The 25,727-nt window shown below is 37.2% G+C and overlaps 1 protein-coding gene and 1 long non-coding RNA gene across 4 annotated transcripts; both read left to right on the top strand.

Moving 5' to 3' along the window:
- Positions 1–16,559: 16,559 nt before the first annotated feature.
- Positions 16,560–17,590, top strand: LOC130995605 (uncharacterized). Its single transcript, XR_009092217.1, has 2 exons — positions 16,560–17,134; positions 17,246–17,590. It is a non-coding gene; the product is annotated as an uncharacterized LOC130995605 (long non-coding RNA).
- Positions 17,591–19,831: 2,241 nt separating this feature from the next.
- On the top strand, positions 19,832–24,275 carry LOC130995603 (F-box/kelch-repeat protein At1g67480). 3 transcript variants are annotated; one of them, XM_057920957.1, is made up of 4 exons: positions 19,832–20,251; positions 21,659–21,724; positions 21,829–22,735; positions 23,453–24,275. In XM_057920957.1, the coding sequence occupies exons 3-4, from the start codon at positions 22,176–22,178 to the stop codon at positions 24,078–24,080; spliced, it is 1,188 nt and encodes a 395-aa protein (XP_057776940.1). In that variant the 5' UTR covers positions 19,832–20,251; positions 21,659–21,724; positions 21,829–22,175; the 3' UTR covers positions 24,081–24,275. The 3 variants fall into 3 exon arrangements, with proteins under 3 accessions (XP_057776940.1, XP_057776941.1, XP_057776942.1); XM_057920958.1 differs by having other exon boundaries at positions 19,832–20,719; XM_057920959.1 differs by lacking the exon at positions 19,832–20,251 and adding an exon at positions 20,785–20,870.
- The last annotated feature ends 1,452 nt before the right edge of the window (positions 24,276–25,727 follow it).

Below are 25,727 nucleotides of genomic sequence, written 5' to 3'. Positions count from 1 at the left end.
TTGACTAACACACCGTTAGTCAACGTTAGTAATTTTTTCTTTTTTCAAATTGTGGGGCCCACTTGTTTTCTTCAATTTTTTTTATTACAATTCGTATCCCCCTCTACTGCTACTGCCCGGCCATGGTCAAAGAGAGAAATGGACTGGCCTAGGCTGTATGGGCTTGCTAAGGGTGTGACGGAGAGAACGACGGCGGCCTGGAGGTCATTGTCCATCGGAGTCCGAGGAAGGCGGAGCGGCGGCTTGTCGCTGCTGTAGTCACCGTTCGGAGAAAGGGGGGGATCTTGTGTGAGAGGTGAAGAGAGAGCCGAGGGAGGCGGCGGCGCTTCGTCATCGCCAAGGGGGAGATCGAGGGAAGCAACGGAGGCCACGGCGGATGTCATTGCCAAGGAGGAGGGTTGCTGGGGTATCCGGTCTGAGAAGCCCGAGATGGAGATGAGAGATGAGGCGGTGGTGACCGACTTTTGCTGCTGCTGCCGTCAATTGCTAAATCAAGACGAGAGGGAGAGCCGCTGTTCGCCGGAGGTCGAAGGAGATTGGGCCACTTTTGGGCCAATGTTATTTAACAAATCTATCCCTCACTCATGGCCACCGTCCGCAAATCATATCCTTTGTTATTGTTTCTTTTATGGAGTTTGATTTCATTTTCATTGGAGTTTGGTTTCATTAGCTTTCTTGTCAGCATGAACTAATGTTGGTGTGTAAGATCCTGTTTTTAGCTGCTGTAGATCTAAGCTTTTTGAATCCGAGTTTCCCATCGTTATTTATTTTGTGGTGATTTTGCCTTCTGCCGAGCGTTACTTGTCCGAGTTTCAGGAATTGAGATTTTCTGTTTTTCTTGCCCTGGAGATTTACTTGTTATGGGTATTTGATTTACTTGCCGCCGGAGTGAGGCGCCGCCGCTGACGGTGTTGGGTGAGAGTGAGAAGAGAGATGCAGAGAGATGCAAGTGTGAGAGGATGAGAAGCACTTGCATAGACGGAGCCAAGCTCCTTCTTCCAGACGTTTTTTCTAATTACTATTTATTTTTAAATACAAAAATATAGATTCATCACCCACCTATTTGTAAAACCCTAGCACAGTCTTCTGCACCGGAGAAGGTGCAAATGAGAATTATTTTTTAAAAATGTGAACGTGAGAATCACTTTAAATTTTTGGATTTCAATATCTACGGTTGATATGCATCATCTTGATAAATGAATGTATGCACATAATTTGAATATCATGAGGGACAATTTTTTATTTGCAATTAATTTTATGAAGGATGCAATTAATTTAATACGTTCAATGTGGTGTTCCCAATTTCCACAATAAATATACTATACTCCTTCCGTCCCTAAAATTGTCACCTAAGAGAGATGACACGAGTTTTTTTAAAAGTATAGTTGATTGTGTTTGAGTGGAGATTTGGTCCCACATCTTTTTGTAAATAGTGAGAGATGAAGTTGTGGGGTCATTTCCAAATAAGTTTTAAAATCACAATTTTCAGGAGACGTACCAATATAGTAACTCCCTCCGTCCCACGAATCTTGACACGTTTGTTTCGGCACGAGAATTAAAGAGTTGTAGATTAGGTGTTGTAAGTGTGTAGTTAATAAAGTATATCAATACAAAAAAAAGCATTGATTACCGACGGCTAAATGCCGTCGGTAACAAAGACGGCCGCCGGTAATAGTGTTACCGGCGGCGATGATAACGGCGGCAAGCTCCCCGCCGCTAAAAGGTTCGTCGGCAAACGGAACAATAACGGCGGCGAACATCCGCCGTCGGCAGGTTAACGGCGGCGATGCCGCGGAATTGTCGCCGTTTAAACGGCGGAGCCTAGCCGGAGAATTAGCGGCGGCATACACCGCCGCTAGTTACCGAGGGCTATTTTGCCGTCGGTTAGAGAGCCACCGGAGTCCGGCTGACCTTGCCGGAAAACTAGCGACGGCGCCGGTAATAGCGGCGGCGAAACGCCGTCGGTAACAAGCTACCGCCGGCCGGTGGGTCATGCCGGAGGATGGCCGTGTATTTACCGAGGGCAAATTGCCGTCGGTAACTACCGACGGCGTTTTGCCCACGGTAATGTTTTTATTTTATTTTTTTATTTTATTTTATTTTATTTTATTTATTTATTTATTTATTTATTTATTTATTTTATTGTATATTGTATATCCACAATTATTTCGTATTTATACGGTATTGCATACTTTAGACGAACTTCCTAGTCGGCGACCCGACTTCCCAGTGGGTCACCCATCTTGCTTGTGCTCTGTGTCAAGCACGCTTAACTTTGAAATTCTTTTCGAGTGATCACCAGTACAGAACACTCGTATTATGATATATCTACATCTATTAATTCATTTAAATGCTATATACTCACTCATATAATTATAATCTTTGAATATGTGGAGATAATACCTGAAATATGTTGTTAATTAGTGAGCGAGTTCGTTCGGTCCTTATTTTTATCGTCGGTAAAAATATTTAATTAATAATAATTAATTAATTAATTATTATTTTTATTTTTTTAACATTAATACACCAAAAGTGTTTTTAATTTGGTTATTATAATGTGATTTGAATTTATTTGTTTATGTTAAATGCAATCATCATCATCCATTGCCTTAAATATATAAAACATATATAGTTTTAATAATTAAAGCACTTGAATATATAGTTCAATAAAACATAAATTTGAAAAGAAAGTGCAAAGTAATTTTGTTTGAAAACATAAATATATAGCTTTAATAATTCTAAGCATCATCATCATCATCATCGGCATCAGGCCTGGAGGTGGCTGAGCATTATACATCCTCATAAACGCCTCCAATTGAGCCATGCGGATCCTCTATCTGTTGGCGTTGTGCTTGCTCTGCCGCCATGCGGTCCTCCATCTGTTGGCGTTGTGCTTGCTCTGCCGCCAATTGCTCCTCCAGCGTGGAGATCCGTGTCTCATAAAGCTGCTGAGACACCGCAGAACTGCCCGTGCTGCGGATAGACCCCCTACTAGCCTGACTCTGCCCGGCACTCCGACGCCGTAGATCCGTGACCTATCAATTTGCACCACCTCCAAATACACCTCGTCTAGCCGCTCCTGTCGTCCTGTGGCAGCGGCCAGTCGATGAACCTCGGCCTAATACATACATAACAATGCATAATTGTTAGAAAATAAATACATTCACTAAATATTTGAATAAACTTAAACACTTACGTCAATTCTAGCATCTCTCTCCGACGTATAACTTCCGTCGGCGTACGTGTGGAGGCGGAGGAAGGTGGCATAGTTCGGTGCATCCTGGGGAGTACCAGGATCCAAGCTCTGTAGATGCATTTATATAAGATAATAAGTTATATTAGTCAATATATTAATTTAATTTATATATACTTAATTATTTGTTAATTACATACCATATACTGCTTGCAGGATACGAGTCGACTGGGACCCGCCCACGTGCCTACTGATCCCTGTACCCTCCCCATCGGGCTCGGACATCCGGTTGGCACGTGCTCGATTTGAAACAGCCTCAACCTCGGGCTGATGCCAGTAATCCCCGGAGTCCAGTCCAAAAATCGGGAGTCATCCAGACGGGCCTAGACATCTCTCTCCCTTGGCGGATACACTGCTTGAGATCTGTCTTGTAGTCGCTCATCATGTCGGAGTACCTTTTGCGGGCTTTTGTCTCCCACATTTTCCTCACGTCACGCTCATCATCGCGCTGCCACATAAACTCTTTCTGTGAAAGAAAGAGAATTAATTTAATATCAAACATTTTAACAATTTAATATGATATATTTATATGTATTATTCCTCAAGAATGAAGTTTTGTTTCTCCTAAGCACATGGTTAGGAGGTAAGAACTTCCGATGATTATCAAACCCACGATTGTTTTCCACTCATCGGCAAAAGTGAATGCTTCTGTATTCTCCATGCAATGTGGACATGCCAATTTCCCAGCTGTACCCCACCCAGACAACATAGCGTACGCTGGAAAATCACTGATAGTCCATATCAGAGCTGCTCGCATCTGGAAATTTTGCTTCAACGATATGTCGTAAGTGTTCACACCAACCTCCCACAGAGATTTTAACTCGTGTATCAATGGCTGTAAGAATACGTCCAACTTCATCTTTGGGTTTGATGGGCCAGGCACGAGGACTGTGAGGAACATGAATTGTTCTTTCATGCACAACCACGGAGGCAGGTTATACGGCGTGACAATAACTGGCCAAGAAGAATATTGACACCCTGATTGTGCAAATGGGGCAAAACCATCTGTAGAGAGGGCCCAATCTCACATTTCTGATCTCATCGGCGAATCCAGGAAAGACTGAATTCAAATGTTTCCATGCCGGAGAGTCGGCCGGGTGGCGCATTATCCCATCGTCTGTGGAGGTCGCATGCCACCGCATATGTTCAGCAGTTGCAGGAGATGCAAACAATCTCTGCAATCGGGGCGTCAAGGGAAAATAGTGCATCTGTTTGGCGGGCACTTGTTTCTTTCTGCGACTCCCAGATGCACGCAAGCTGTCCTTATATCGTGATTGGTCACAGAACATACAACTATGTAGCTCACTAGTTTCCCCCCAATACAACATGCAGTTATTAACACAACAATCGATCTTCTCTACTGGCAAACCCAAACCACGTAGATTTCTTTTCGTACTATAGAAGTCTTCTGGACAGTTGTTACCCTCTGGTAAAGCAGCTTTCATCATCGAAGACATCTGATTGTAAGTCCTCTCTGACATGTGGCTTTCAGTCTTTATGCTCATGAATTGAGTCATCCAACTTAATTGTGTGTACGTGTCACATCCTGCGTACAATGGAGTATCCGCTGCATCCAACATGTTATAAATCTGTTGAGCGTCATTATTGGGCGGCTGCTCCAGATTTGGAGGATCTTGATAATTACTAGGTCCAGCATGGTCATGCACCATCCTTTCGTAGTTATTGTATAATCCATCATCCTCATTCATTATAGCATGTTCTCTCGGCATAGACAGCGGTGCTTCCCCGTGACAAACCCAAACTTTGTAATTCAGGACAAATCCACGCCTACTAACATGTTCTCTGACCGTAGGTACATCTAAATACGCTTGATTCTTGCACTTCTTACACGGGCACCTAATGTTACCTTGTCCATCTGTGTACGGCCGTTTGATTGAACGCCCACTCAAGGAAAAACTCAAGCCCCGTTTCAAATGCGGTACGATCATTGTATCTCGCGTACATCCACGTACGATTATCACCCATTTCTTGCAAATTCTAATTGAAAAAAACAAATAACATATAATAAATTACTTGAAATCTAACAAAATTTCGACAGCATAACCCCCACTATCCTAACTACCAAGTGCTCGACTCTACCAGCAACTATAGTGACCATAGTGGTCCTAATTTACTAAGCCTATACTAGGTCTACCCGGCCCCCCAATGTCGAAGCAATAATACAATACAAATAAAAGCAATAAAAATCATGGTAATTAAATTAAAAACAATCATTTGTAGGGAGAAGATCCTTAAGAAATAATCAATTTCTATCCCAAAGGGAGAAGATCCTTAAGAAATTGATTAAATCTATCCCACAATATATATATATATATATATATAATAATATAACATTTCATAAACACATAGCACATAACATTTAATTTAACAAAATTATCCAACATATATAAATTATTCTAACAAACAATTCTTAAACTAATTGATTAAATTAATATAATTTAAAATTAATCATGCTTCATAATTTAAAATTAATCATGCTTCATATAATTTAGTTATAAACAAAATCAATTATAAATTAATTAACTATATATAACAAATAAATCTATTTAATTAATATATAATTAAATACATAAATAAATTCATAATTAAATAAATAAATAAATAAATAAGAGAGCGTACGGTGGTGGTTTTCGGTGGGTGTCGTGAAGAAGGCGGTGAAACGAGGTCGTCGAACTACAATAAATAATATAAGTGAAAATTATATAATTATATATATATAATTAAAATTAATGAGATATATATATATATATATATATATATATATATATAGATCTAGAGAGAGAGAGAGAGAGATACCTGCTAGGGCGGCGGCGGTCGGCGGCGGCGGCGAAGCAGCAGCAGGCAGGGGAGGGGGGGTGGATTTTCGTGTGTGTGTGCGGCGCAGAAACTGAAAAAAGAAGGAACCCGCTGCCCTATATTTAAACGGTTACCGACGGCAAATGCCGCCGCTAGCTAGCGGCGGCAACTTTACCGTCGTTAATTCTATAAAATAAATTATTTAATGCGTATTTTAATATTAACGGCGGCGTCGCCGCCGCTAGCTAACGGCGGGGAATTTGCCGTCGGTAGATGGCCGGTAAATTCGAAAGTTCGGGTCGCCTGGACTGCCGCCGCCGTGCCGCCGTTAGCTACCGACGGCAATTTTGCCGTCGGTAGTTTTCGCCGGTAAAAACGCGTTTTTTTGTAGTGTATAAAAGTGATAAAGTAGGAGAGAGAAGATAATAAAAGACTAAAAGTGATAAAGTAGGAGAGAGAATGATAATAATTATTACCTTATTTAGAAATGTGTCAAGATTCGTGGGACAGCCCAGAAAGGAATACGTGTCAAAATTCGTGGGACGGAGGGAGTAATAAAGTCACAATTTTCAATGACAAATGGAATAATTTTTAGGTTAACCGAATCTATATACAAGTGTTTGAACCTTATATTTATAAGTTTATAGTGGAATTTTTTTACTAACACCTCTGATTGTTGGATTTTTTATTATTATTATTATTTTCATGTTATGTTATTTTTATATGACTATTCTAGTTAGGGTACGAGCAATCCACGTAAAGTTATGAATTATATAGTACATATATTAGAAATACATTAATTTTATCATAATTTTGAGAAAAAAAAAAATATGTACCTTTTGCTATGTTTTAAAAATTGAATCACAATTATAAATTAGGTCAAAATTCGCTATTCAAATGCCAATTATCCAATATAAAGGGGAATAAAATTTCCGAAACAATAATGTATAGTAGCTTTCGAAAATAAAGTTGAGATATATTCTATATAAAATAGACTAAATAGTACTGAAGAATAGAAAACTCTAAATACATTAGACTTTTTGATAGCACAACTAGTTATGGGGAAGAGAAAAATTGTTTCGCCTACAATATTTGCTCTATGCTTTACACAAGTGGACTACATTCGATAATTGTATATATAGCAAGTGTAAAAGGCAAGCATAAAATTAACCAAGACTTGTGAATGTCTATGAAATAATATGTGGCCACGATTACTTATTCACCTACAAATTTGAAGGAGAAATATCATTGTTCCAAAAATCAGGACATCATCATACGATTAATTTTCTCACACTAAGATACATATTAGAATCAAAATTCATATTTGGTTAAATTAAAATATATAGTGCATTTTATTTCTAAAATAAATTGGGCGAATAATAAGTAATCTAATTTTTGAAATAGAAACATAATTACATATATGTTAATTTATTATTGATTTTTTTAGTTGTCTCGTAGTGTAACTTGTGAATTCATAATGGTGTGTGCAATTTGAACAAAACCCTCATAATTCCCATACATATATATCTCTAAAAATAACTTAGGTATCATCATACAAAATGTGTTAAATAGTTTCATTAATTATTTTCAATTTTTTTTTCCTTCAATCTACTAACTTGTCAAATGTGTGAGTAATCTTGATAACTAGTCTTGAAGTCTACGTTGACATATGTGGAAGAGGCTTAGCTCAAGCGACAACGATAAAACTAAGGTACCAAAAAAATTTCTCTTTTTAATAGGCCATTCATTCAAGTCTCTCTATGGCAATGTGTGAATTGTATTTTGTGTGGATGTTGAATTGTATTTTTTTTAAAAGTGGACGTTTGCAGAATTTGAATGTCGTAATCTTGTTAATTATGGAAAGCTGGGGAGTATTTACTCACCATTAAGCCACCCCGATTAAAAAAAATACTAGACTTAATTATCTTAATTGCTCAATGAGTTGTCTCTTAATTAGGTTAACTTTAGTACTTATAATTAAGGGTTATTAGGGCCTAAATACACCAACTTTGGGGCTAGTTTGGTTTTGCACATGAACTTTAAAAGGTGTAAAAAAATACATGAACTTTAATGTTGTAGCAATTTTATCACAAATTCAAATATTAAATATTTGAACTCCATAAAAATCTTACGATTTACGAGTTTAGAGATGTCTTATATGATATATTTTAGAGATGTCTTATACGATGTCACAAATTCAATTTTTTTCTCAAATTAAAGATGACGTGGCAAGTCGAAATATCGACGTGTTTTCATCGGACGTTTTAAAAAATGACATCGTGTAACACATCTCTAAAAGATATCGTATAAGACATCTCTAAACCCGTAAATTATAAGATTTTTATAGAGTTTGAATATCTAATATTTGAATTTGTGATAAAATTGCAACAACATTAAAGTTTATGTATTTTTTTACACCTTTCAAAGTTCATGTGCGAAACCAAACTACCCCTAAAGTTGGTGTATTTAAGAGCCAATAACCCTATAATTAATGATATACTACATGATAAGTAATTCTTATACATATCTAGACATTCATAAGCTCCTAACACAAAACTATATATCTTGATAATAATTTATTTGATTGGAAAATCTTGAACCACAGATCTGAAATATTCTATTCTTATCCTATTTAAAAAAAGTCTTAGTGATGAGCAGCTTTCTATTATTTAATTGGTAAGAGTTTGGACCGCTCGCTCATTGATTCATTGGAAAAGATTCCCTTTACGGTCCCAAATTTACCATGTCTTGCAAAAATATGTAAATAACAATATATAGTCTCCTTAATTTATCTCCTTCTTTTAAAAATATCTATTACATAAACTCATGCTTTTACAATTTAGGCTGCAAATATATTCTTAAAAGTATAATATTGATTTTCTCCGTCCCCGTATATTTAGTTAATCATTCTGTTTTTGTGCTATTGTCTTTCATAATTGACAAAAAAAAAAAATGAAAATTATAAGTTGGTTATGATCGATAGTTGACAATTTTACATGACGTTATATATATTGAAGGGCTAAGGTACAAATTCACTCCTGAAGTGGGCACCCCTAGAGCGTATCATTCCCCATTTTTGACCTTGGCTCAAATACACCCCTAGAATCCATAAAAAGTGCATTTAAATCCAGCTAACGATCGTTTTCTCGTCGTTAACTTATTTTATTTTTATTTTTGAGTGGAACTCACTATCCACCACCATCCCCTCCCTCCCTTTCACCATCTCTGCAAAATCCTCTGGCACCGTACATCCATTCTCGCTCGATCTGTTCGCTGAATTAAGTAAATATAGGCTCAATTTATTTCTTTGTCGCATAGCTTCATAATAAATATGAGAAAATACTTACTTATTTACTAAAAGCGCTAAAAATTTATGTGCATTTGGTATTTTGATTATATGACGTTCCATATCGACATGTGCCTCATATAACACATACTACTTCCTATGTCCCTGAAACATAGTATTTCTTTTACTTTTATTTTCGTCTGTTCACAAAACATCTTGCCCTTACGTGTAATTCTCATATATTTACACCAATTGTTATAAATAGACCCACAATTGTTTTATTTTAATTGATCAATTAGTCACTATCTTCATTTTTTATATTATTGTTTAGTCTTATTCGTAGACCCATTCTCCATTCATCAAATACACAATTAACTTTTATTAAAATTTGTATCGCTTCTCCTTAGAAAGATGTTTAAGGAACGGAGGGAGTGATTAAATTTATTTAAGCTTTTAAAGTCAAAGACTCAAGTTTTAGGGTTTAGGCTATAATTCATAGTTTAAGGTTTATCATTCATGACTAATCTGTTGGAATATAAACTTGATTTGAATAGATATTTGTAAAGAATATTCTAGAATTAAAAGAAAAGAAAGAAAAAAAAATTAGAAGAAATTTGTAGAAATATCTAGAATAGTTGAGAATGAAGAAAAATGTAGAATGGTTGAGAATGTATTAGAGAAAGAGGAATAATCTAGAATAGTTGAGAAAAAGTTAGGATGAAGAGAACTAGCTAGAATTAGAGAATTCTAGTATGTATAGAGAATTCTAGAGAAGTATTAGAAAAATAATAGTTGAGAATATTCTAGAGAATGTAGGAATCATCTACTCACCACTATAAATATGTAACCATGATTGGAATGTAATGAAAAAGAATGAAGTAATTAATGAAGTGAATTGAAGAGAAGATTGTGTTAGCAAACTACAATCCTCCCACTCAAATTCCTAAGCACACACGTCCACAACCAATTTCTCCAAATTTCCTTCTACCAATTAAATAAATCCTCCATTATATATACTTATATTCCAACAAAGTGGTATCCGAGCCATAAAATCCTACCTGTGGAATGGCCAACCTACAATCGTTTCAAGTCCCCATGCTCAACAAGAGCAACTTCGACAATTGGAGCATCAAGATGAAGGCGCTATTGGGAGCCCACGACGTTTGGGAGATCGTGGAGAACGGCTACGAAGAGCCGCAGGACGAGGCCGCACTATCCCAACAACAAAAGGATAGATTGCGAGACGCGAGAAAGAGAGACAAGAAGGCTCTCTGTCTCATTTATCAGGCGCTAGGGGACAACGATTTCGAGAAGATCTCGAACGCGAGCACCGCCAAAGAAGCGTGGGAGAAGCTCCAGAACGCGTGCAAAGGAGCGGAGCAAGTAAAAAAGGTACGACTTCAAACTTTAAGAGGAGAGTTTGAGTCTTTGCATATGAAAGAGTTCGAGTCAATTTCGGATTATTTTTCAAGAGTCTTGGCGGTGTCTAATCAAATGAAAAGAAATGGTGAAAAATTGGAGGATGTTAGAATTATGGAGAAAATATTACGCTCACTAACTCCAAGATTTGAGCATATAGTAATCACAATTGAAGAAACTAAAAATTTGGAGGAGATGACGATCGATCTCTTGTTGGGGTCGCTGCAAGCATATGAGGAGAAGCAAAAGAAGAAGCAAGAAATTTCAGAGCAACTTTTAAAGTTGCAAGTAAGCCCGAAAGAAAAAGAAGAAAGTCCGAGCAATGGCCATGGACAATTCGGGAGAAGACGTGGCCAAGGACAAGATCGAAGCAGAGGCCGAGGCCGTGGACATGGACGTGGACGAGGACGAGGACGAGGAGGCTTCGTCAACAATGGTGAAAGAAATGAGTTTACAAGTGGTCGGGGGAGGAGCAACCCGCAGTCGAGGTACGATAAGTCTTCAATAAAGTGTTATAATTGCCATAAATTTGGGCACTATGCTTCCGAGTGCAGAAGTGAAAAATTAAGGATTGAAGAGAAGGCCAATTTTGCTGAAAATACAAGTCAAGAAATTGGTAGTGTGCTTCTGGCATATAAAGGAGAAGCTGGAAGACAAGATGACACGTGGTACCTCGACACTGGTGCAAGCAACCACATGTGCGGGAAGAGAAGCATGTTCGTGGAGCTCGATGAGTCGGTAAGTGGCAACGTCTCCTTTGGTGATGAATCTAAAATTCCAGTTAAAGGAAAAGGAAAAATTTTAATCCGCTTGAAGAATGGAAGTCATGAATTTATTTCCAATGTTTATTACGTGCCCAATATGAAAAATAATATCTTGAGTTTGGGACAACTCTTGGAGAAAGGTTATGATATTCACATGAGAGATTATAACCTTTCAATAAGAGATGGCAAAAATAATCTTATTGCCAAAGTGCCAATGTCTAAAAATAGAATGTTCTTATTGAATATTCGAAATGACATGGCAAAATGCCTGAAAGCGTGTTACCAAGATAAGTCTTGGTTGTGGCATCTTCGGTTTGGGCACTTAAATTTTGGCGGTTTGGAGTTGCTGTCAAAGAAGGAGATGGTGAGAGGTTTAACATCCATCAAGCATCCCGATCAACTCTGCGAAGGTTGTCTACTCGGGAAGCAGTTCAGAAAGCCATTCCAAAAGGAGTCAAGCTCAAGAGCTCAAAAGCCACTGGACTTAATTCACGCTGATGTGTGCGGGCCAATCAAGCCAAGCTCCCTCGGTAAAAATAATTATTTTCTGCTCTTCATTGATGATTTTTCTAGAAAAACGTGGGTATATTTCTTGAAGCAGAAGTCAGAAGTATTTGATATATTCAAGAAATTCAAAGTTGCCGTCGAGAAGGAGAGCGGACGACAAATCAAGGCCCTGAGGTCCGATCGAGGTGGAGAATTCACATCAAGGGAGTTTCTAGAATTTTGCGAAGCAAATGGAATTCGACGGCCCCTGACAGTTCCGAGATTCCCCAACAGAACGGAGTGGCGGAAAGAAAAAACAGAACAATCATGGAGATGGCGAGGAGCATGCTAAAGACGAAGAATCTGCCTAAAGAGTTTTGGGCCGAAGCAGTGGCGTGCGCGGTGTACCTATCCAATCGATCGCCGACAAGGAGCGTGTGGGGAATGACTCCACAAGAAGCCTGGAGCGGGAGAAAGCCAGGAATTTCTCACCTAAAGGTATTTGGGAGCAAAGCCTACGTGCATGTACTAGATGAGAGAAGGAAGAAGCTCGACGATAAAAGTGAAGCATTCATCTTTATCGGGTACGACTCTAACTCTAAAGGCTATAAGTTATATAATCCAAATACCAAGAAAACAGTGATAAGTCGAGATGTGGAGTTCGACGAAGAAGGAGTGTGGGATTTTAATCCCAGTGGTGACTTCACCTTCATCCCACAATTCGATGATGAAAGGACAGTCGAGCAAGTTGGAGAAGTCCAACAAGAGGTAGTGACTCCGCCAGCTTCACCTATACAAGTTACTGAAGACTCGCCACCATCTTTCTTAAATGAAAGAGCCACACCACAAGCAAGGAATTTGGATGAGATATACAAGAATACTGAAAGGTTAGATGATCTTACCTTATTCTGTCTATCTGCTAATTATGAACCTGTTAGCTTTAAAGAAGCGGCAAATAGTGAAAATTGGCGAGTCATAAGAGGCGAAGAGATCAAATCAATAAAGAAGAATGATACGTGGGAGCTCGTGACACTACCGGAAAGGCACAAGGCCATTGGAGTCAAGTGGGTGCATAAGGTTAAGAAGAAGTCCAAAGGTGAAGTTGAAAGATATAAAGCAAGGCACGTCCTGAAAGGATTTCGCCAAATTAAGAAGTTTGCTCAGAATGACAAATCAAGTTTAAGGGGGAGTGTTGGAATATAAACTTGATTTGAATAGATATTTGTAAAGAATATTCTAGAATTAAAAGAAAAGAAAGAAAAAAAAAATTAGAAGAAATTTGTAGAAATATCTAGAATAGTTGAGAATGAAGAAAAATGTAGAATGGTTGAGAATGTATTAGAGAAAGAGGAATAATCTAGAATAGTTGAGAAAAAGTTAGGATGAAGAGAACTAGCTAGAATTAGAGAATTCTAGTATGTATAGAGAATTCTAGAGAAGTATTAGAAAAATAATAGTTGAGAATATTCTAGAGAATGTAGGAATCATCTACTCACCACTATAAATATGTAACCATGATTGGAATGTAATGAAAAAAGAATGAAGTAATTAATGAAGTGAATTGAAGAGAAGATTGTGTTAGCAAACTACAATCCTCCCACTCAAATTCCTAAGCACACACGTCCACAACCAATTTCTCCAAATTTCCTTCTACCAATTAAATAAATCCTCCATTATATATACTTATATTCCAACATAATCTATAAATCGATGTACTCTAATTTTTCTTTCTTCTTTTTTTGATAAATTTATAATATTTAAATAAAAAATTAAAAGGCCACGTACGCCACATGGGACTCGAACCCAAAACTTTTAGCCTTTGACATTAACCCCTTACCGCTTGACATGCAAACTCGAGTCTATTAATTTTTCTATCACAATAACAGTAGCCAGATATGAAGCTGGGCTGCTGGGGAGGTCTCACCCTTTTTTTTTGGGTTAATTTGCCATAAATACATCAAATTTTATGAATTTTGAATTCACATATGGCCTTAAAATTTTCTATAAAAATGCAACCTTTATTAAGTTTTTAATTTTTGACACAACGAAATCCTTCAACTAATAACGTGATTGTTCTTATTTGACGTATAAATTTTTTAAATAACATGGCTTTTATTATAGGAGAGCGACATTGTTTTTCTATTTTAATACAAAAAGATTATCGTCTACATGTCAATTAGGCATTCCAACTCAACATTCATTAGTTAGAGTTCGAAAAAAGTGAGCTTGAAGGTGTTTGGTGGTGTCGCTATTGAAGGAGAGAAGAGAAAATTAAGGTGCTTGTTTGAGAGTTTGAAAGAGAAAAATAGGGTTCTTGCTTCCATCGCGATTAATGATGTAGTGAGTTCTTTTCCTTCCACCAACGAGACACAAAAGAAAAGAGAGATGCAATTCTACCGTGAAGAACCCTAATTTCGTAAAATGTTTTTCTTAGTTAAAAGCCCTTATTAATATATCCAACCTCAATTTTTTCACTAATACTACATCATTTTTAATCATTAAAAAATGACACAATTTTGCTCACCGGACAACAATGCCACGCCAACAACTCCGGCTTCTATGTTAGATCTAATTTTGGGGTCTTTGAATTCGAATTTTAAAGGTCATGTTCAATTTCAAAATTCAAAAAAATTGATGTATTTACAATAAATTAACTTTTTTTTCTCTCCAAATTTTATAAATTTGACTTTTATCGAAAACTTTTTATATTTAAAATTTTCGATTTTAAATTGTCAAGTCAAATTACGACATAAATCAAATTTGTGAATGAGAATGTATTTATAAGTCCACCGACAATAGCTCAGATGAACATATTACTCACAATGAAAAATCAAATTAATGGATCAAACCACAAATCAAATATCATTGACATTTCTTAATTCTATACCAGAATCAAATACAACCTTGGTAGTGTAGGTAGTAGGTAGGTAGATTAGAGCAAATGGGATCCTCTGTCCCAAATTATAGTGTGTACCACGTGTATCACTCTTCATTTCTTTATATTTTTAAATTATTTTTTATTTAATTTTAATTTATTATGCTTTTATATAATATAAAGATAATTAACAAGGGTTCACTCATCCATTTAGGGTTTATAATTATTTTTTTTATATTTATTTGAATTAATAATAGATTATTTGAGTTCATTAATTCAAAGTTAGGGTATATAATTTTTTAAATTTTAATTTTTCAATGATAAATACTAATTAGAGTTTATAATATAATAATAATTTTTATTTTTATAAAAAATAATTATAAAACAAAGAAATGAAGAGTGATATATGTGGTACCTATAATGCACGGATTCGCCGGAAAACTATACATTGCAGTATCTGATACGTACAGGGGGCGGGTGCGGGTACGATTCGCGTGGGATTCGCACGGGATTCGCCAGGTGGCGAATCCCCCAAAAAATTAAAAAAAAAAAAAAGATTCGCGAATCGGGTGCGCCATCCTCGCGAATCCGGCTGTGGCGAGGGAGGTGGCGATGGCGGCGTTCCGGCTGAGTCGCGGCTGTCGTTCTGAAGAGATATAGGGGAAGGAGGCGATGTTTCCAGTGGATCTCGCCGGAAATTTTGAGGGAGAGAGGCGCCTGCGTTGTGGGGAAAGAGAGAGAGAGAAAAGAGTGGAGGGGTCGTGAGGGGGGCGCGGCTGCCGACGATTCTCGCTGGAAGGAGGGTGGCGGCATGGTCAATTTCGAGAGAGAGAGATGAGGGAGCAGTAGCAGATAGAGAGATTAGAGAGAGAGAGGGCGGCAGGTTGTGAGGAAAGAGAGAGAGGAAAGAGAGAGAGAGAAAAGAGAGAGAGGGCTGATTCGTGAAGAGTGAAGAGAGAAACTTTTGACTTTTAAGTTTTAATAATTGATTTAATTTTAAATGGGCCTAATTATTTTAAATGGGCCTAAATGTATTTCATTTTCATTTATTCTAATATAGCCTTTCAAATTTTAGGGAGCTATAATTGATTTTATTTTAAATGGGTTCTTTTAATATAGCCTTTTAGATTTTATTCTAATTTTTAAATTTGATAGATTACATATAATAAAATATATAAATATATATGTATTTGATTGATTATATATAATAAAATATATAAATATAATAGACGTATCCTTCACGAATCTCACCCTATAATTTTTGAAAATCCGTATCCCCGCACTCGAACCGTATCGCTCCCGCACCCGCCCCCCGCACCTGTGCAATCTTGTGTGGTACACACAATATTATGGGACAGATGGTCCTATCTGAAATTAGAGAGGTAAATTTAGCTCTAAATTGATGCGCCGTCTAAATTGATTTTAAAAAAGGATAGGATTGAAATTTTTTTAATTTACAATAACGCCCTGCAGGAGTAGCCCGAAAATCAAGTCCAGTGATTTGATTAATCGAATTTTTTTATTACTTGATTGTTAAATTTCATTATTTTGTTTATGAAATGATAATAAGGCTGTAATACACGTATAATGTACTCCATCCGTCCGCCAAGATTATGTCACAATTACTTGATTGTTAAATTTCATTATTTTGTTTTCTGATAGTGAATGCTACAATTAGTTAAATAAACTTACTTGGTTTATGATGCAGTCTTTGATGATGCTTTTTGTAATTGACTGTATAGGCTTGGTCTCCATTGTGCCTCGAACTCTATTTTTAGAGTTCCTTTGTGCAGGTACCACTTCGGTAAAGGGGAAAATCCCTATCTTACCATCAAAAATCATCTCCCCTGTTTCATTAAATTGTGGTCTGGTGACAGCAGACAAAAACATGATCTTTTGAATGAATCTCTTCGATTTACATGTCCTATACAGATCTTCTTCGTTAGGCAGCAAGTAATACCTCTCTGATACGTTTGACATGTAAAACCATTTCTCGTCGATGTGAACTACATTATGCATACCTTTAAATGTGAATTTCCCATCAATGTTGGCTGCAGAATTCAGTTGACTTAAACTAAATTTAAGTCTTGCTAGTTTGTTGTCTTCTGTAAGTACTGGCTTCACGGCACTTGTGTGAGGCCTTAGCTATTTATCTTTAATCCATTCACCAATGAGAGATTTGGAAATGCCTAATTTACTTGCCATCTTCCTTATTGTACCTCTCTCTTTGACAGGTAATGCTTTTATCATTTCTTCGTTAGGCTTTATCTTGTCAAAATGTTGCACACCTTTCCGTCTGTTATGAAAATGCACAGCTTCACCTTTCTTTATTTGTTGTTTTGCAGTTGCCCATATTTCTCGTACTGACCTCAATGAAATTCCAAACAATGCAGCTGCCTCTTTTGGTGCCCCTCTTTGAAGAACTCCATCTTTGGAGTGTTGTAGCAGCCATTGAAGAAACCTTTCATTTTCTTCTTTTGAAAAATCTGGTCTCCAGCGATTAGGCATTTTGTAGACTGAACTTTGTGTAATGAATTTGTAAAGTGATTATCCTTATATTCTGAAGTGTTGGGCAATTCGAATTTGGTGGGAATTAAATTTCCCACCAAATATTTTACGCAGATTGGCTGTAAACAATTCTTAATTGCCGCCTTTCTTTTGGGTTAATGGAGTGAAAAGTTTTTTAATTTCAAATCTAATGATTGCATTTTTTTAATTCAATTGTTTAATTTTTGAATTCTTACTTTTCTCGGCAGATGTGCTACTTGATTAATTCACTAAGCATTTGTAATTAAGAATACCCTTACAAATTTTATGGTGGGACCATTTAGTCACTAAGTCAACACTTTATTAAATCCCGTGCCCAAGCAAAATGCCATAATTTTGACGGACGGAGGGAGTATTTCTGTTTTCTTCCATGCTTAATAAGTACTTTCTTAAATGAAACAATTAAGGAAATATAAGCATTTAATTAGGTTAAATCTACATCAAAATCTTTATCTATCAAAATTTTTATCTCTCAAGTATGTTACTCCCTCCATTCATCATAAAAGTGGTAAAAAAAAAAGCATACTCTTATGCGACCAGGGAGAGTATAAGGGGGGTATATTCGTTGTGGATTTCCACAGACTTTAAAAAGTCCATGGAATTTAAATTCCATGGAATTCACATAGATTCCAGACGACTTTCAAAGAATTCGTGGTTGGATTTCACCCCGATTTTCACTGATTTTCGAAGAATTTGGGGGATAATTCTGGAATTGAAATCCATGATGCCAACGCCCGCTGAGTCCCAGCACCGCTGGAAACCCAGCGAGCGCTGGGTTCCAGCGAGAGAGAGAGAGAGAGACCCAGCGACCGTTGGGTTGTCAATTTCATCATGTTTGTCCTTTCCACCTCCCATTTTGTCTAATCTTACTCGATGCTATAACCTGAAAGGCCACAAACCATAATTTGAGATGGGATGATGAACATATGTAAGCTATTTGAGCAAATAGCATTCAGCTAGAGTCAGTTGAATTATAGAAGAAGTGCCTATATATATGCACCGATTATACACGCATCTACTATCTCTATTTCTCTACATTTGCAACTCACAGCTCCCTTTATTCTCTCAAGCGAAACTACCAACGCGCATCTCCAGATTCTCCAACACCGCAATTCTCACAGCTTCTGAATCAACTCGTCTTCGATCGGTTGCTATTTCTCTGTTTCTCTTGCTTTTGAAGTAACCGCCGTCGGAATCTGAAGTCTATTTTGTTTTTCTGAGCAGGAAAGGTGGGAAGAATGACTTCTCAACCGCGATTTTGGAGAGGAAAAATGCGGCCAACCGCCTCGTCGTCGATGAGGCGGTCAACGACGACAACTCCGTTGTCTCCCTCCACCCTGCCACCATGGAGAAGCTCCAGATTTTTCGTGGAGATACTATTTTGACGGTAATTTACCACATTCTTTGATGGATCCCACGGTTGCTGAAATCCAGCGTGGGCTGGACACTCTCAACGATGGCTGAGTTCCAGCGCTCGCTGGCTTCTTGGCCGCGGGCGCTGGAACTCAGCGCTCGCTTAAAACTTCATGGATTTCAATTCTCGTGGTTCTTGGCCGGATTTCGTCGTGTGTATTTTTTGGATGAAATCCATGAAAGTCATTCCGGATTTTAAGTCAATGGAATAACGAATACACCTAAATTTGTATGGATTTTAAAAAGTCTGGAACGAATACACCCAGATTTATATGGACTTTTAAAAGTCTTGAACGAATACACCTATATTTCTGCAGACTTTTAAAAGTCTTGAACGAATACACCCAGACTTTTAAAATCCATAGAAATCCATCAAATTCCAGAACGAATACACCCCCCTAAGTTTTGAGATGTTCTAAAATTTTAATTCATTTAAATACACAAAAAATTAATTCGACTATTTTTATAAATCTTAAGTGCGGAAGATGTACATGGTTTTTATTTTATTTTTAGGGCCTGTTTGATATGGGTTTATAGGTAGGATAAATTAAATTAATACAGATTAGTGTGATGTTTGATATCATGTGCAGTTAATATGATTAACTCCTACTTTATCCATTTCTCCATGCTATTTTGTGGGAATAACCCATACTAATAATCCGTCCACCCCCTCGTATAACTTTAATACTGCAAAGTTGAATAAAAATTTTGCTATCTTTCCTCACGTATATCGATGCAAATGCCCAATTAATGGTGGACACACATGGTATTTTTAAAATTATATGAGGATAGTTTTGGTATTAGATAATATAATCCAACACAATCCTATGAATATCAAACACAATAGTATAAGATTAAGTAGTAATGATATCAAACACCCATGAAATAGTATAAATTCACACTAATCCACACTAATTTTTTAAGATAATTTTAATCCTAGTCAATCCTAAACTGCAAATCAAACGGACCCTTATTTTTTTCCAAAAGAGGCCTCCCACCCCCAATCTGTCGTCTCTCTCTTGAAGCTAGGGTACAAGAACGTGAAGCTGCATATTTCGGAGACAGGGTGGCCGTCGAAGGGGGACGCCGACGAGGCCGGAGCGTCGCCGGAGAATGCACAGATACAACGGGAACCTGCTGAAGCTGCTGAATCATAACAAGGGGACGCCGATGAGGCCCAACGTATTGAAGCCCGACGGCACGCCCGTCTATAGTCTCTCCAGCTCTAACACCCGTCGCTACCCAGTCGGTCGCTTCTCCGCTTGCGGCATTCGTCTCCCTGATTCTCTTAGCCGCTGCATCCTTCAGTCTCTTCTAAGTTGATGCCCAGATTGGGTGTATTTTTTGCTGTTGTTGAGAACGCCGACCGCTGTGATGATTCATCTCCGGGAGTTAGTTCTTTAGATATCGATGCATAGATTTATTTATTTCAGCCCCAGCTATTTCTTGTTAATGTTTATGATATTGAGAATGAATTCTTGTGATTTTATTTTATTTTTTTCAAAAAGAGTTTCTCAAGTGAGTAAATTTAATCAATGTGTAATGATATTGATAACTGCAAACAGAAGAGTCCGGCTGAATTCTGATCATATGACGTGGTCTCTCTCTCTCTCTCTCTCTCTCTCTCTCTTTCTCTCTCTAGACACAATAAATAGAGACATGATGGTGTAGGAACTTCCATACCCGTTTCCCTCGTTTTTAACATCAGATTCAGGCCGCCTCTTCTCCATATCTCATTCTTACCCACTCCATTATTGTCCTACATTTTCTTCCTCTTATCCATTTCCTCATCCCTATATTTACTCACCGTCTTTTACTCTTTGCTCCTACCATTTTTTTCTCAATTTCCGCATTTCAAGGTGCACTTTTTTATTTTCGTTTTTCTTTCTTTGAATTTAGTTCCTTCCTTCTTTGAGATCTGTTAGTGGCGTGCTGTGTTTGCTTTATTCTGGATTTTTTTTTCTTTCTTTTAAAGAACTCGCTTTCTTTGTAGCTCTATCAAATGCTTTGGTATTGGATCTAACTTGTCACCGGTTTTCTCTTCTGATTTACAGGATATTTTGTACAAATTTTGATTGTGTTCCTTGGTTGCATTTGCAATCAATTAAATTATAATATATTGGTTGCATTTGTCATGTTCTTTGCATCTGTGCATCTGTCTTTTTTTTTTTTTTCGTGGTGCGGAATTAGGTTGAGAAATTTCATCTTCAATCGTGTAATGACTGCCTATTTATATAATTGGTAGTATTGTTTTTATTTATTTTATTGTTGTTTGTTTTTCCACCTTTTCATTTCTACCCTTATTTATTGTGTGGGGAGTAGTTGGGCTATGGTGGGTTACTGGGTTTGGTTGGTGAGACTTGGGAGGTAGCTCTGAGTTGGGGTAGCTCAGCTCTCAGCTCAATGGGAAGCTTGATAGAACCATGCTCCGCTTTTATTGGGATCTTCCCCTTAATAAATTGTTATAGATTACGTCCATATCAAGTTGGTTGCAACTTGACACTATATTAATAGCTCATCAATTTGGATTATTGTGAATTATTTGATTTGCTCAAAGACCAGTTTTATTTTAATAGATCTCTGTTCATATTGCCACTTATTTACTTATCAGAAGCGTTACTTCATGTTAGATCGTGATTGCAGTGTTGGCTTGATTTATTGGGATTTTTATTAATCATGAAAAGTGGAAATAATAAGATCTGTACCTTCTTCTATTCTTCAGAATCCTGTTTATTTTTTTAGCCAATTAGGACTGATTTGAGGTCTATATTTATCTCCATTGTTTTTACTTAATGCAGACGATTATACAGTAAAGGAATGGAAGTCCGCGGTGGTTAAAACTCATAAGGCTATGGGCTTGTCAGGTATACTTTTTTGCTCCATTACAGTGCCTGCTTATTGATAGATTATTTGTTATCTTCTTGTCTCTTCATATGCTTTTGTTTGATGGGTCCATTAATGATTGTAGGTGCTTGGGCAATGAGTGAGGGGAAAAGCACTTCAGGAAACTTAATTTTACTTATAGTCTTTTTAGGGTTGACGAAGCTGAACTGTAGTAGAGTCGGTGAAAGTGGCATGGACGTTGAATCTGATTGGGCAAACCATAGAAAACCGTTGGCCTTTACAGCTCAAAAGATCCGATTCACAACATCTTTTATGCCTTGGTCTTGTAGAATTCCTATTAGTGAAGGATTTTATGAATTTTCTTAATTAGAAACCCAGATTATTTTTGTTGCATTGATGCTTGTCTTCCGAGACATCTTTTATTAACGAAAATTGTGGTTCCAAATTCCTATAACCTGTGACTTGAGAAAAATGCCGGGTCCTATTTCTGTGAAGAGATTCAAAGAATCAGATATGTTCTATGACTCTTTTCAGCTAGATACTCCAACTGCAAAAGGTGGTTCTATCTTAGTACCTGAAGCTGTTAATGCTAAAAGCAAATCATTCTTAATTTCTGAGGTTGCTGATGATTATCATAGTCCCATCTTGCCTGGATTGCCCGATGATGTTTCAAAGCACTGCCTTGCTCTTGTTCCGCGTTCTTATGTTCCTGCCTTGGGTGCTGTTTCCAAGCGATGGAGGTCCTTTGTCAAAAGCAAAGAGTTCATCACTGTCCGTAAACTCGCTGGAATGCTTGAGGAATGGCTGTATGTCCTGACTGTAGACGCTGAAGGAAAGGAGAGCCACTGGGAGGTTCTAGATTGTTTTGGACATAAACGCCAGGAACTCGTGCCAATGCCTGGGCCTCCTAAAACAGGTTTTAGTGTAGTTGTTCTGAATGGAAAGCTTATGGTCCTTGCTGGGTATTCTATGGCTGATGGAACTGCTTGTGTTTCATCAGATGTTTACCAATACGATTCTTGCCTCAACTGGTTTGTTTTCTCTTACTTCCTTCCGCCAATTAGTTCTCAAGCATTTAATTGCTCTAATTGTCCAACTTCTTGCTTGAATTAGTTTGGCCTTTAACTTTCTCTATCTACTTGCGTATGATGCTAGCAGATAATTCTGAATATAATTAGGTTCGTGCTTGGTGATGCAGTTTAGTAGAAGAGCTTCTCTCCAAGGGATTTTATTAAGAAATTATCCTAAAATTTGATGGTTTGTTAATTCTCAGTTGATGTTTGGTGATATGCGTTCAGTGGAACAGATCACTGTTTCATTCCTTTTCTTGGTGACTCATCTCAATAAAATTTCATGTGTAAACCCCTTGTGCTCTGAGCCAATTGGAATAGACCTTTTCTTCGGCTATCCTAGTTCCAGCAAGTTTTATCTGAATGATTCAACTCACAGTTACAATTCTTCTTGGAACTAATACCAAGAATTAGCAAAATAAAATTCCTTAAGTTTATATCTGTTCCTCTTTGAAAGATGAACTTGTACATGATAAACAAGAACCAGCTATGCACCAAGTATAGGTACTGTGTAAGCTACTCAGACTCTGCATTAGCGTAATTTACTTATATATTCATACTTTTACCTATCAAATGCCGAATTTATTTTCTATTTTCTATCATGGAAGCCTAACTTGCTTATATTTAGTAATTCAGTTACAAAAATGTTTTCCCCCCTAATCTCTGTACCTCTTGCAGCTGGAGGAAACTAGCTAGCATGAATGTGGCACGCTATGACTTTGGTTGTGCTGAAGTGAATGGTATGATCTACGCGGTTGGAGGATGTGGGATGGATGGAGAATCTCTCTCATCTGTTGAGGTATACGACCCTGAAGCTGACAAGTGGACTATGATAGAGAGTCTGCGACGCCCCAGATGGGGTTGCTTTGCCTGTGGCGTTGAGGGGAAGCTCTACATTATGGGTGGGAGGTCGACCTTCACAATTGGAAACTCGCGGTTCATTGATGTGTATAGCCCTGATAGCCAGACGTGGTGCCAGATGAAAAACGGGTGTGTCATGGTCACTGCTCACGCTGTGCTCGGAAAGAAGCTGTGCTGCATGGAATGGAAAAATCAACGCAGATTAGCAATTTACAACCCCACGGACAATTCGTGGAAGATGGTACCAGTACCGGTGACTGGTAGCTCAAGCATCGGGTTTCGATTTGGTAGCTTGGACGGGAAACTCTTGCTGTTCTCTGCACAGGAGGATCCTGGTTACCACACTCTATTATATGATCCAAATGCTGCACCGGGCTCCGAATGGCAGACTTCTGAGATAAAGCCGCTGGGCTCGTGCTTGTGCAGTGTTACGATTGAGGCATGAGCCATATTTATACATACGTGGATTCAACCTCCATTTTATTGTTACACATTTCATCTCATTTTATTTTACTTTTCACTGCAAATTGAACTGTGTCTGCCCTTTTCATTAATAAGGGGTTTGGTCCCATTTGTGATGACTGTAATTTGTATTACTACTTGTGGTTTTAAAATGTGATGACTCGAAATTTGGCTGCTATTTTTTGTATAATGACTGCGGTTAGCATATTTCGAGCGGCTATGAGCCTATGTAATTGCCAAGCTGTGGACATCTGATTTCCCTCGCTGCTTGTATCAAATTGTTTTGCGTTGATTTGGAATGAATGAATAACTAGTGTACCTCGATGAAAATTACAACCATAGCCATATAATTAAAGAAGTGGTCTTGGGTACACTCGGGTGTACCGTACATTCGGGTTGATCCGTACTAAGATCCTGATCTGTATCCTTATCAAAACCCACATCATGATTCAGATAGTGTAAACGACACTATTTAGTTACACAAATAGCACTGCATATAATTGACACCATTCTGTTATACAAATGATACTGCGTATAAATGACACTATGTGTGTATAATTGATATTATTTAGAATTATAAATGACACTTCATGTAATTGACACTATAAGATTGTAAATGACACTATAATATTTTAAATAACGCTATAACATTTTAAATGTTACATGTCATTTATATAATTGAATAGTGTCAATCATAACCAGTGTCATTTGTATAACTGAATAATGTCATTTACACGATTCGAGTCAGAATGCAAGTTTAAATTAACATGCGGGTCATGATCTGAGTACAGATCAATTCAAGTGTACATGAGATTTTGTGATAATTAAATACGTAAGACATGTTGTTAGACAAATATAACAATATGTTAAATTAAACGCCTCGAAAAAAATATGTTAAATAAAATACTCCATATAAAACGAAACATGTGCGTCTTGCTAATATTAACTCGGTTCATCCCACAAAAATAGATTCTACTTTTTTTTTCACACAAATCACTATGATGAAAGAATATTAATTTTGGAGGTTAGTTAATATGTAGATAAAAATAATACTCCCTTCGTACGCGATATCATTTTTACATTTGCCATTTTGGTCCGTCCGTGATATCGTTTTCACTTTCATTTATAGAAGTAGGGTCCACAAACTTTCACTCGCAACAATAATGGGACTCAAACTCCACTCACTACAATATCAACTATTGTCTACTACTATTCACCACTTTTCTTAAAACCCGCGATGTCCATAATGTGGAAACGATATCGCGAACAGAAGGAGTATTACTAATGGTAAATACCATACTATTAAACTTCAAACTATACTCGCTTTATCATAAATATTTTGAATTATAAGAAATATTTTTAAAAATTCCAAATTATTAGATTTGTATTAAAAATGCCTCAAGTCTATTTTATATTTTCCGAAATCATGACATGACTTGTCGAATGCCACTATATATATATAATGATATGATACAAATTCACGTCGTTTATGTCATACTATCATTTGAAAAAATTAAGTCAACGTTGGATAAATTGATCTTCAACGCGACTTGTATCAACTAACGTGTTATAAAACGACGTCGTTTTATGTTATGTCATCTAACATAATAAAATATAAATTACACGGTGA

Source organism: Salvia miltiorrhiza, chromosome 7, assembly GCF_028751815.1.
Source record: "Salvia miltiorrhiza cultivar Shanhuang (shh) chromosome 7, IMPLAD_Smil_shh, whole genome shotgun sequence".
Taxonomy (NCBI): domain Eukaryota; kingdom Viridiplantae; phylum Streptophyta; class Magnoliopsida; order Lamiales; family Lamiaceae; genus Salvia; species Salvia miltiorrhiza.
The sequence above is the reverse complement of the archived record's forward strand: the minus strand, read 5'-3'. Positions and strand labels throughout refer to the sequence as shown.

Excerpts from the sequence above, each read along its gene's own strand:
- LOC130995603 (XM_057920957.1), top strand. The coding sequence starts at position 22,176 with ATGCCGGGTCCTATTTCTGTGAAGAGATTCAAAGAATCAGATATGTTC. Across the intron at positions 22,736-23,452 it reads TACGATTCTTGCCTCAACTG|CTGGAGGAAACTAGCTAGCA; the intron begins GTTTGTTTTCTC and ends TACCTCTTGCAG.